The sequence below is a fragment of the Cucurbita moschata genome, unplaced genomic scaffold (genome assembly GCF_002738365.1).
Source record: "Cucurbita moschata cultivar Rifu unplaced genomic scaffold, Cmos_1.0 Cmo_Scf00029, whole genome shotgun sequence".
Classification (NCBI taxonomy): Eukaryota; Viridiplantae; Streptophyta; class Magnoliopsida; order Cucurbitales; family Cucurbitaceae; genus Cucurbita; species Cucurbita moschata.
The window spans coordinates 2414438-2427084 of record NW_019268545.1 but is presented as its reverse complement, the minus strand read 5'-3'; the positions used below and the strand labels follow the sequence as shown (position 1 = coordinate 2427084).

Below are 12647 nucleotides of genomic sequence, written 5' to 3'. Positions count from 1 at the left end.
TCCACCCTCTTAGTAAGAGGCCAGTAGATATAAAGGAAGGTTTTGTTCTCCTCTACAACCAATATGGGATCTTGCTGGCATACTACTCGAAGTCTGACTCTGATACTACTTGTAACAATTCAATCTCACCGCTAACGGATATTTCTGTTTTAGCCCGTTACGTATCACTATCAAGCTCACGATTTTAAAAAACGTCTATTTAGGAGAGGTTTTCTCACCCTTATAAGAAATATTTTGTTCCTAGTTAACAAACGTGGATCTCACATAAATTTAAAAGCTTAAAAACTTATTAAACACATCCTAACGGTTCAAAAGTATATTTGATATAAAGTTTAAAGTTCAAAGACTTTTTATATATTTTTGAAAGTTGGTGGATCAAATAAACATATATGGAAAAAGTTAAGGGAGTAAACTTGTAATTTACCTCGAGATTAAGTAGAAGAGCGTAAAATAAAGGTTGTAAATTAGAAACTCTCAATGAACTTTGGGTTTTATGTTGGATAGATCTAAAATCATTTTTTCTCAACCAATAATGTCTCAATGGAATAACGATCAGAGTTTAAACACGTAAACCATGAGTCGATACATGAGTAGTCAAACGATTTATTTAAATATTTAAAGACTTATTAGAAATATTCAAAAAGTTTAAAAAACAATTTGAGGCAAAATTAAAAGTTCAAGGACTTATTAAATATTTTTGAAAGTTTGTGGACTAAATAAACATAAATAAAAGCCGAAGTGAGGCATTAACTTGCAATTTAAGGATTAATTAGAAACTATAATCTTAGATATCACATGTGTTGGAGGGAGAAACAAAACATTTCTTAGAATAGGGTGTAAACTTCTCCCTAATAGACGTGTTTTAAAATCATAAAGCTGACGGCGATATGTAACGGGGCAAAACTGATAATATTTACTAGCGATCGACTTGGGCTGCTACAAATCGTATCAAAACTAGACACCGGGCAGTGTGCCCCCAAAATAGGAACGAAACATTTCGTATAAAAGCGTGAAAACTTCTCCTTAAAAGAGACATTTTAAAACGGTAAAGCTTACGACAATACTTGCTAGTTTTATAGAAACTCTCATTTGATTACCATGTGCCTAAATGGAGCCAAGCATTCAAGCCATTGTAGCCGGTGGATCATTTTGTCAAACAACTTGCCTTTATAATAAAATGGATTCAAGTTTCCATAGTTTTAAAAGCTTAATGGGAAAATGACAAATCAAATTTATATAATATATAATAAAGTAAATTCAATTTTCCTTAAAAAAAACTATAATAAGATAATAGAAGTTGAGGAAAATATGATAGAACTTACAAATTATTCATTTATTATTTGAATTTAAATTAAAAAAAAAAAAAAAAAATTCTACCGATAATCCCACCGATAAAATATTGTCAACCACATTGTAACGATTTGTCGAATAATATTTCAAAACTCTAGGTCAACAATTATAAGATGATAACGTGTATTTCTTATTGTATTTTATGAAAGGTACTTTTTTTTTTTTTTTTAATTGACAACTACAAGATACCATGTAAAATTATAAAAACCGACCGGATGAGTCATGAAAAAATATTTACATGGGTTACCCCGGTTGGGTTGAAAATTATTTATGAGCAATCAAAAATTTAGAATCGGTTGGGTTGGTGACATGAATAATCTGAAGGGTTCACAACCCGAACGCAACTCAACCCTCTATTTTTTTAGTTGGATTGGGTTGGTTCGTCCAAGGGTTCATTTTTTATTATTTAAAAAAATTCTTGCTTATTCACACTACATGTTACGTTAATAACTAAAATCTCGTAAAACTCAAATATAAAATATACCCAAACCACAATGCATCACTAACAATTTTAAAAGTAGGGTTCGTAATCTTATTTTAAAAGTAGGGTTCGAACCAACCTTTATAATTTTTATTAGTCACGTTATCGGGTCATATAAACACTATAATATTTACTATATAACTCAACATTTAAGGTTTCCATAAAATTGGAATTTGGAATCAAAACAGAATCGTAGAAATAGAAAGTTTCGTTATTTTTGTGCAATTTTTGAATCAATGGTCGCTTTCTTGATAGAGAAACCATTGCACATGCTTATGTGTAAGAATTATTTTTAAAATACATTATACTTTATGCTATTGATTTTATTTATATAGTCTCATATTTGTCTAGCTTAAGCCATATTAGCGATGATAACGAAAGATAATGAACAAGACTAAATGTTGAAGAACATGTTTGAAGATTGAACTATAAATCGGCGTTCACGAAGATGACAATCGAATCAGAATTTCCTTCATTTGAATTTTTACCGAGTCTAAGTTATCTCACCCAAGGTTTGTGATGATCCTCTCGACTTTATTGGCCTCTCTGTCTATATGTTTTCAGGCAAATTATAGGAGTTTCGGGATCTCCCTCTTAAAATCCACTTTGTTTGTCTCTCTTGGATGTTCATGAATCCTAACTATTTTTTGTATCGAGTGATAGTTGGGTAATACTACTCTCTTAAAGCATCTTTGAACTACAACCAAGTGATTGAACCATCACCATACCTCTAAAACATAAATGATCTTTAATGATGACAGCCCAATTCTACCTTTAACGGGATGCTAGAGAACCCATCTGTGATATCCCACATTGGCTGGAGAGGAGGACAAATTACTCTTTATAAGGGTGTGGAAACCTTCTCCTAGCAGACGCGTTTTAAAGCTTTGAGGGGAAGCCCGAAAGGGAAAGCCCAAAGAGGAAAATATCTGCTAGCGGTGAATCTGGATTTTTACAAATGGTATCAGAGCCAGTCACTAGACGATGTGTTAGCCTTCTCGCTGTTTCTCGAAGGGGGTAGACACGAGGCGGAGTGCCAGTAAGAACACAAGGCCTCGAAGGGAGGTGGATTGTGATATCACATTGGGTGGGGAAGAGAGCAAATCACCCTTTATAAAGGTGTGGAAACCTTCTCCTAGCAGATGCATTTTAAAGCCTTGAGGGGAAGCCCCCAAGGGAAAGTCCAAAGAGGACAATATCTACTAGCGGTGGATCTGGGTCGTTACACTATCAAAGATACTAGGGTCATACCGTTAAGAGCCTCTAGATATATGGCTTGCATTGTTGAGACATTGCAGTTTTGGCCCAATTGTATGGTCAGCCACTATCGTGTCGTCCAAGGTGATAGCATCTCTAACATATGAGACACTATTATGAGCTTGACTAGACTTATTGTTTCCATTACAACGAGTTCCTCGTTTGAATCAGCCCACAGAGGATAATATCTACTAGCGGTGGATCTGGGTCGTTACACCATCAAAGATACTAGGGTCATACCGCTAAGAGCCTCTAGATATATGGCTTGCATTGTTGACGTTACACCATCAAAGATACTAGGGTCATACCTCTAAGAGCCTCTAGATATATGGCTTGCATTGTTGAGCCATTGCAGTTTTGGCCCAATTGTATGGACAGTCACTATCGTGTCGTCCAAGGTAATAGCATCTCTAGCATATGAGACACTATTATGAGCTTGACTAGACTTATTGTTTCCATTACAACGAGTTCCTCGTTTGAATCAATGTATTATATCAAAGGCAGTTCTTGAATAACCGTAGCTCTCGTCCTCGGTTAAATTTAAAACAAAATGGTAAATAAATGAGGCAATATTTTTAGTATTATTATTTACCAATCTTAATAAATAAATAAAAAGAGAAAAAAAAACATGTATATTATTAGAAAAGGGTAAAGACGAAGAGATCTAAGCTACTTGAAGACAACCTAGAGAAGAAAAAATAGATTAAAAAAACATAATATTGTCTCCAAAAGATGAATACATCAAGAGCCGGCGAAGTAATGGCTGTCTCATCACAACCAAAAAAACAATAAAATAAAAATTCTTGCAAGACTTTTTCTTATTTGTTCTTCTTATAGATCTTAGTATAGACAATACCAAAGTTGGGGGGTAAGCAAAATCATCCCCTATGAACCCTAACCCTATTCCCACCGCCTCCGTTACCGCCACCGTCACCGCCGCCACCGCCACCAATGAAGATCAGAGTTCAAAAACAACGACCGAAGAGATCGACCAGACCAGCATCCAAATAAGTAGTGGGCGCTCCTACGAGTGCGTATTTTGCAAACGAGGATTCACGACAGCTCAAGCCCTTGGCGGACACATGAATATCCACCGTAAAGATCGTGTCAAAGCCAAAACTACTTCTCCCTCTAAGCCCGAACTCTTCAATAACCATCCTTCGCACCAACCTTTTCAAACCTATTTCCCCCCTTCTTCCTCTTGGTATTTGGGTTCTTCTACTACGCCACCCCATGATCATCAACTCTCGAACGACACCAACAATCCTCAATATTTGAATGCTTTCAACATGAGCCTAGCCTCGCGATCGTCGCCTGCCCTTGCTTCGACCGATCGTCGAGAGAAGAGATCAGATGACAATAGTGGTGAGAACAATGATGATAATCACGAAGAACTTGATTTGGAGCTTCGACTCGGCCATGATCGGTAGTAGTAGAAGTAATATTATATAATTCAATGTTTTTCCATTACGATCCATATATCATTTGTGTGTGAAGTTACATATATCTATATAAATCTTTACATCTATTTCTTCATTGTGTGAATTATTTTCCTTCTGAAGAGAACATTATTTGATTTTGGTGCATATCTCTATTAAAATTTTTAAATGAGGAAAATTCAGTACGAAAATTGAGATGTCGCTAACACATGATCAGTTATTGTCATTGTTGTTGTCACCAACACATTCTGTGTGTTTTGTAGGATCGTAAATTTGATTTTTATTTTTTATTTTTAAATTTTGTATGAAATTAAAAACTTGAGCTTGAATACTTTCGAATAAAAAGTAGATGGGAGCAAAGTTGTTTTGCATCTCAAGGCTTCTACATGACATGATTATCATGAACAAATTTGTATAGATTTTGTGAAATTGAAGTAATTAATTTAGACAACATTTTGTACGATGATTATTACACGTTGTGGGCGTGCCAATGTTCTTGGAGATTCATGGAGAAACCTTACCATTTTCAATCCTCCATTATTATTTTTTGTTGAGATATATTATTTATGGAATATATCTTAGATATTATATCTTAATATTCTTCCATTTATGGTTAGATTTATAGTATATTTTATTTTATTCTAGTATTTAATTATTTTATATTTTCCTCATTTGTACGGCTTGTATCCTATTTAAAGAATATCAATATCAATGATAATACAAACCTTCCCAATTCTATTTTCTATCTCATTCTTAACATCTTTTTTTCCATTTAATTTAAAATTACATTAAGATTAACGAGATAAAAAGAGACGTTCCAACCAGTAGGGTTTCGGTCTTTTTAACTTTTGCTAAATCGGGCCGAAGTTTCCAGGCCAGCACAATTGAATTTGAGCTAAAAAGCGGGCCGAAGTTTGCAGGCTGGCCCAATTGAATATGGCCTACAAAAGTAGGCCTTAGGTTGCAGGCCGGCCCAATTGAATTTGGGCTCCAAAGTGGGCCTAAGTTTGCAGGCCGGCCCAATTTGAATTTGGGCTTTAAAAGCGGGCCTAATTTGCATGCCGACCCAATTTAATGTAGGCTGAAAAGCGAGCTGAAGTTTGCAGGAGGCCCAATTTAATTTGGGCTAAAAAAGCGGATTGAAGTTTTCAGGCCTGCCCAATTGAATATGGGCTAAAAAAGCGGGCCTAAGTTTGCAGGCCTGTCCAATCAAATTTGGGCTAAATAAAGCGGGCCGAAGTTTACAGGCCCGGCGCAATTAAATTTGGGCTTTAAAAGCGGGCCTAATTTGGACTCCGGCCCAATTTAATGTAAGCTAAAAAACAAGCTGAAGTTTGCAGGCAGGCCCAATTATATTTGGGCTAAAAAAAAGCGGGCGGAAGACCCTGGTTCGATTCCCGGCTGTTGCATTTTACGTTTCAATCTTTTAATTACTCATTTCTGTTTTTAACTTATTTACTTTATTAATTGCGAAGCACCGATGGTCTAGTGATAAAATAGTACCCGTCATTATACAGACTAGAGTCCGATTCCCAGCTGGTGCATTTTCCTTTCTAATTCTTTAATTAGTTGTTTCTATTTTTAACTTATTTATTTTATTCTTTGTGGCACCAGTTGTTTAGTGGTAGAATAATACCCTGTCATGATATAGACCCGGGTTTGATTTCCAGTTGATGTATTTTCCTTTTCAATCCTTTAATTAGTTGTTTCTGTATTTGACTTATGTTTTTACTAATCTCGTAGTACTAGTGGTAGAATAGTACTTTGTCGCGATACAGACCTGGGTTTGATTCTCGGTTGTTCAATCCTTTAATTAGTTGTTTCTGTATTTGGATTATTTATTTTAGCCTTGTAGCACCAGCGCTCTAGTGGTAGAATAGTACCCTGCCATGGTATAGACCCAAATTTCCTTTCCATTCCTTTAATTAGTTGTTTCCGTATTAGGATTATTTATTTTACTAGTCTTGTAGCACGAGTGGTTTAGTGGTAGAATGGTACCTTTTGGGTTTGATTCCCGACTAGTGCATTTTTCTTTTCAATATTTCGATTTCCGGCTGGTGCATTTTCCTTCTCAATCCTTTAATTATTTGTTTATGTATTTGACTTATTTATTTTACAAGTCTCGTAGCACCAATGGTCTAGTGGTAGAATAGTACCCTGCCACGGTACAGACCCAGATTTGATTCCCGGCCAGTGCATTTTTCTTTTCAATACTTTAATTAGTTATTTCTGTTTTCAACTTATTTATTTTATTAACCTTATAGCACCAGTGGTCTAGTGGTAGAATAGTACCTTGCCACTATACAGACTCGGGTTCAATTCTCGATTGGTGCATTTTCCTTTTCAATCCTTTAATGAGTTGTTTCTGTATTTTTGGCTTATTTATTTTACTAACCTTGTAGCACTAGTGGTCTAGTGGTAAAATAGTACATTGCCACGGTACAGGCTCGGGTTTAATTCCTGGTTGATGCATTTTCCTTTTCAATCCTTTAATTAGTTGTTTCTGTATTTAGCTTATTTATCTTATTAGTCTCATAGCACTTGTGGTAGTGGTCTAGTGGTAGAATAGTTGATTTTCGGCTAATGCATTTTCCTTCTCAATCCTTCAATTAGTTGTTTCTGTATTTGGCTTATTTATTTTACCAGCCTCGTACCACCAGTGGTCTAGTGGTAAAATAGTACCTTGCCACGGTACAGACTCAAGTTCGATTCCCGGCTGGTGCATTTTCCTCTTCAATCCTTTAATTAGCTGTTTCTATATTTGGCTTATTTATTTTACTAACCTTGTAGCACTAGTGGTCTAGTGGTAAAATAGTACCTTACCATGGTATAGACTTGGGTTCAATTCTTGGCTTGTATTTTCCTTTTCAATCCTTTAATTAGTTGTTTCTGTTATTTTAGACAGACTTGAGTTCAATTCTCGGCTGATGCATTTTCCTTTTCAATCCTTTAATTAGTTGTTTCTGCATTTTAGGTAGAATAGTACCCTACCACGGTACAGACCCGGGTTCAATTCCCGACCGGTGCATTTTCCTTTTCAATCCTTTAATTAGGTGTTTCTGTATTTGGCTTATTTATTTTACCAACCGCGTACCACCACTAGTCTAGTGGTAGAATAGTATCCTGCCACAGTATAGACCTGGGTTCAATTCTCGGCTTGTGCATTTTTCTTTTCAATCACAACTTTAATTAGTTATTTCTGTTTTTAACTTATTTATTTTATTAACTTTGTAGCACTAATGGTCTAGTGGTAGAATAGTACTTTGTCATGGTATAGACTCGGGTTCAATTCTCGGCTAGTGCATTTTCCTTCTCAATCTTTTAATTAGTTGTTTCTGTTTTTATCTTATTTATTTTACCACTCTTGTAGCACCGGTGGTCTAGTGGTAGAATAGTATTCTGTCAATGGGTTCAATTCCTATCCAATCCTTTAATTACTTTGTTCTGTTTTCAGTTTATTTATTTTATCAACCTCTTAGCACTAGTGGTCTAGTGGTAGAATAGTACCATGCCACGGTACGGACTCGGTCTTCAATTTCCAGCTGGTGCATTTTCCTCTTCAATTTCCAATCCTTTAATTATTTTGTTCTGTTTTCAACTTGTTCATTTTATCAACCTCTTAGCTAAGTACCCTGTCACAAATTCAAGCTTGGAGTCACAAATTCAAGTTGATTCCAAGATGGTTCATTTTCCTTTCCAATCCTTTAAATAGTTATTCATATAGAGTATGGTTCATTTTCCTTTCCAATCCTTTAAATAGAGTATACATCTTTCTTTGCTCCTGTCCTTTCCTTCTCGAGTGGATGGGTCTCTTTCTTTTCTTTCTGGATTTAACTGTAAACAAGGTAAAGCGTTTCTTTCGCCCCTTTCCCTTTCTTTATCTCGACCAACACCCCAGAACAGTGAATTTGGAATAGTCAAAACTCTCCCGGGTTCTACTGAAATATGAATTCCGCTTGAGATCCAATTTTCATTTCAAGTCAGCACTAGACCATTTCACATCCCAACTTTAGTTCAGCATTCGAATCGACTTCTACTTCATTAATACACTTTTTCAAAAAGATGGACAAAATTCGAGTATTTTGTAATTTTTCCTACCATTTTCATTACTCTATCTTCTTCAGAAATTACATCCCAGCAGCAAGCTTAAGAACTTCATGGTGATAGCTTCAGATAATCTAAATAAGGCAAGGAGGATATAAAACTCCCAACTAACAAACTGGTTTGCTGATTATATATCTCCCCATCAACGTCGGCTCACTAAAGAGCAGCACATGATAAACTCATTCAACTTTTGTTTGGTACAAGGAAACATATTCACACAGGCATCAACAACAGAACATCTATGCCAAACTTACAGGTAATAATACTGGTAGACTAAGCAGCAATAGCGATCATTGTCTTCCGGGTAAACCTCGAGTATTTTCAATATCCAGACAGGAGGATTACCTTGTGAGATAGTACACGATGAAGAAAATTGCCACAAAAAGTGCGACTAGTGAGAACATCTTCGGTCTTGACTTGGGATCAAATACCTAAACAGATCAAAATTGATGTTGAAAACGCTGAAAAAGGAATTGTCAAAAGAGTGCGAATGAATTGTTCTTGAGAAGATGACCCTACCGTCTTGAATCGATCCATAGTGCCCGACAACACTCCTCTTGATGAATCCATATCATTGCCCTAAACCAAAACGTGCAAGAATTAGTCACGGTGAATAATAACAGCAAGAACTAAGTAAGACAGTTGGAGTTGACGTACCATCCTATCCAGCATGCGGTTATGACTCTCCACCTCCTCATTTATGTCACCTGTCAACTGTTACAATAACATCGTCCGATTTGTATGTGATTCGGGTAAATATATATAAGCATAAATACAGCTCTCGACCATCAGAGTTTATATATCCCTCGTGTGTTTTTCGACAATATATCATCACACATTAGACAGTACTTTCGTCATCTAAGTTTTCGACAATAATTGCAGCATATTATAGGTGCAAATTTTGTTATCGACAATAAATGCAACATATTATATATGCAAATTTCGTTTTCGACAATAATTGCAGCATATCATAAGTGCAGAATTCATTCTTGACAATAATTGAAGCACATTGTAGGTGCAAAATTAGTTCTTGATAATAATTGCAGCATATTATAGGAGCATAATTTTTTCTCAGTTCCTGCCTGACACTCAAACATCTAAGATTAGTGAATGAAACTGGGTAAGAAAGTAATACCCTCTTCAACAGGAGGACTCTATCTTGCAAGCCTCCTAATGCTGCTTCATTATCATGCTCCTCAATTTCATGGGAGGAGTATGAAGATGAGGCCCTAACACCACCCTCCTCAATGCCATCGAAGAGAGCAACCCTATTGTTGCGCAATTCCCTGCACTCCAAGAGATCATATTACAAGTAGAACGACGAGCACTTCGGAAGATCAACCCAAGATTAAGCACACACTCTTCCGTTTATGGTTAAAAAAGGGGACTTTCAGAACTTCCATTCAACTTTCAAGGGTGCATATAAGGGCATGAGAAAAAGAAATTTGTATTTTGAATAGAAGTTTAACATAAAAATTGAGAACTAAAGAATGAAAATCAGTAAATGTCAATATGCATACCAAAATCATCACCAAAAAGTTACATGGTGTTAATGCCAAATCACTAAACAGTTCGAATAATTCAAGTACAGGCATAGAAAGTCATAGCATAATATAAGGAGTTCAATATTACATGTCTAAAGAACAGATATCATGAACTTCAAGACTATATCAGTATAAAGTGTCGGCAAACAGAATCAAGAAATGCTTGAAAAAAAAGAAGAAAAAAAAAACTGGAGCTTATGAATGTTGTTAATATGGGAAGTATGGGCAAGAAAATGAGCTAGAAAAGTACTCTTCAGATGTTGCATCTTTGTGGTGCATCAAGAAATAAGCAAGTACATTTCGCAGATTGCAGTCCCAACACTTAAAACTACTGAATGAAAAACCCTAATACATACAATAGAAATGAAGCCCTCCTACCAAATACAGATTCAAATTCATCAAGTCATCGACCTATAAAGATCCAGTAGCCTATAAAAGAGCAACAGGATCCTGAATCGTAAATGTAAATCCAGTAGATGAAAAACATTGGCGACTCTCGCAGATTGTTTAACAGGAAAGAAACTTAAAAGATGAGTATCGAAAGATTCAAGAAAAACCTTCTCGCGTTCATGACTCTCCCGGAACGAAACAGAATCCACGCCCAACCCTGCGCGTTCTTGAATTCGAATCAAAGATTTCTCGATCTGTTGCCTACGCACTTTCCTGTTGAGGATTCGAACTTTATTAGAGTAGATGTTGATCGGAGGCAAGTGAAATTAAGAAAAACAGATGCATCGATAATCCGACCTCGAAGATCAATATTGAAAAGGGAATTTACAGAGATTCAGGAGGAAGGAGGTGAAGAGATACATACCAGAACCAATTATCGGATAGCTGAAGCCTGGAAACGGTGACAAATGGAGACGATCGGCGAATCTTGACGGGGAGTAAGAGATATATATTGAACACATTAATGGTAATGAATATCAAACTTTCAACCTAATAAATTTAGTTTCTAAAGTCTTAAATTTTTTAAATTCTCCACTAACCCCACAAAATATAAAATTTATGAAAAATAGTCGTGTTTTTAGAATGAATACGAAAACTATGCAATATCTATAAATTATATCGCCAACAGATATAGTAACATAGACAACTGGTTGCGGACTATCTCTCACATTGGATCTTCTTCACGTCTCTCTTAGACTCGGCCTAGGACTCATTAGGTAAACCTTTTCTCGATCATCGTGGTTCACAACATAAACAACTGAGTAGTGGTTGTGGGTTTTCTCCCACCTTGGACCTACCTTCTTTTGGACTTGGCCCAAGACTTACACGACAACATTCTCTCGGTCACCGAGACTCACAACATAAACAACTACCCAATTGGACTTATCTCACCCTTTTCTCGGATCTAGCCCACCTCACCATTCTTTTGGACTCTGTACACGACGCACAAGAAAAACCTTCTCTCAGTCACCGTGACTCGCAACATAAACAACTACCCAGTTGGACTTATCTCACCCTTTTCTCGGATCTAGCCCACCTCACCATTCTTTTGGACTCTGTCCACGATGTACAAGAAAAACCTTCTCTCAGTCACCGTGACTCACAACATAAACAACTACCCAGTTGGACTTATCTCACCCTTTTCTCGGATCTAGCCCACCTCACCATTCTTTTGGACTCTGTCCACGACGTACAAGAAAAACCTTCTCTCAGTCACCGTGACTCGCAACATAAACAACTACCCAGTTGAACTTATCTCACCCTTTTCTCGGATCTAGCCCACCTCACCATTCTTTTGGACTCGGTCCACAACACACAAGACAAACCTTCTCTCAGTCACCGTGACTCACAACATAAACAACTACCTAGTGGGACTTATCTCACCCTTCTCTGGGTCTCAACCTAAGATTCACTAGACAAACGAGTATCGTCATTTCCTCGCCTTAACTAGGTTGAGCACGCAATTAAACTAGTTATTTAACATTATTTATTATGAGAGTGGAGGATCAAACCATCAACCTTTGGAATGATAATTTGTGTTTATCTACTAACCCATGTTTGAATAGACAACATCCGTAACAACCCATGCCCATAATTCAGATAAGGACCTCGACATTCCCGTGCAACATGGTCATGTTACTCAACCAACGTAAGTCCTTCTGGCATGTTATGTCCTCACTCATATGCATTCTGTGATTTCGATTCGTTCATATACTCTTATTTTACTCGAGTGTTGCACCATCTTTTTAGGACGACGAGCGAACAAAATCTTAAATTAAAAGCAAGTAAGAGTGAGAATTGAAATTAGGTATAATTGATACAAGCTTCCAATTTAGTTGATGGAAATGGATAAGATCCTAGAGTCCAAATATTTATTGGTGGATGGGGTTGGTTGGACCTCCACTCACTTCACAAACTATCCACATTCTATTTTTTTATTTTTTATTATTTTTAATTGAATTAAGGTCGGGACGAGATCGAATCGCTACCTATTCAGTTAAGTTCATAATCATAAACCCAACC

The 12647-nt window shown here is 36.4% G+C and overlaps 2 protein-coding genes across 2 annotated transcripts; one reads left to right on the top strand and one right to left on the bottom strand.

The window, feature by feature from the left end:
• The first annotated feature begins 3957 nt into the window (after positions 1–3957).
• On the top strand, positions 3958–4603 carry LOC111463904 (transcriptional regulator TAC1-like). Its single transcript, XM_023107866.1, has one exon. It carries the CDS (start codon positions 3976–3978, stop codon positions 4516–4518), a length of 543 nt encoding a protein of 180 aa, XP_022963634.1. The 5' UTR covers positions 3958–3975; the 3' UTR covers positions 4519–4603.
• A 4121-nt stretch (positions 4604–8724) lies between these two features.
• LOC111463905 (bet1-like SNARE 1-1) lies at positions 8725–11100 on the bottom strand. Its single transcript, XM_023107867.1, has 6 exons — positions 10990–11100; positions 10733–10838; positions 9767–9917; positions 9289–9345; positions 9151–9210; positions 8725–9062 (listed from the first exon to the last, which is right to left on the bottom strand). The coding sequence occupies exons 2-6, from the start codon at positions 10744–10746 to the stop codon at positions 8973–8975; spliced, it is 372 nt and encodes a 123-aa protein (XP_022963635.1). The 5' UTR covers positions 10747–10838; positions 10990–11100; the 3' UTR covers positions 8725–8972.
• Positions 11101–12647: the final 1547 nt, after the last annotated feature.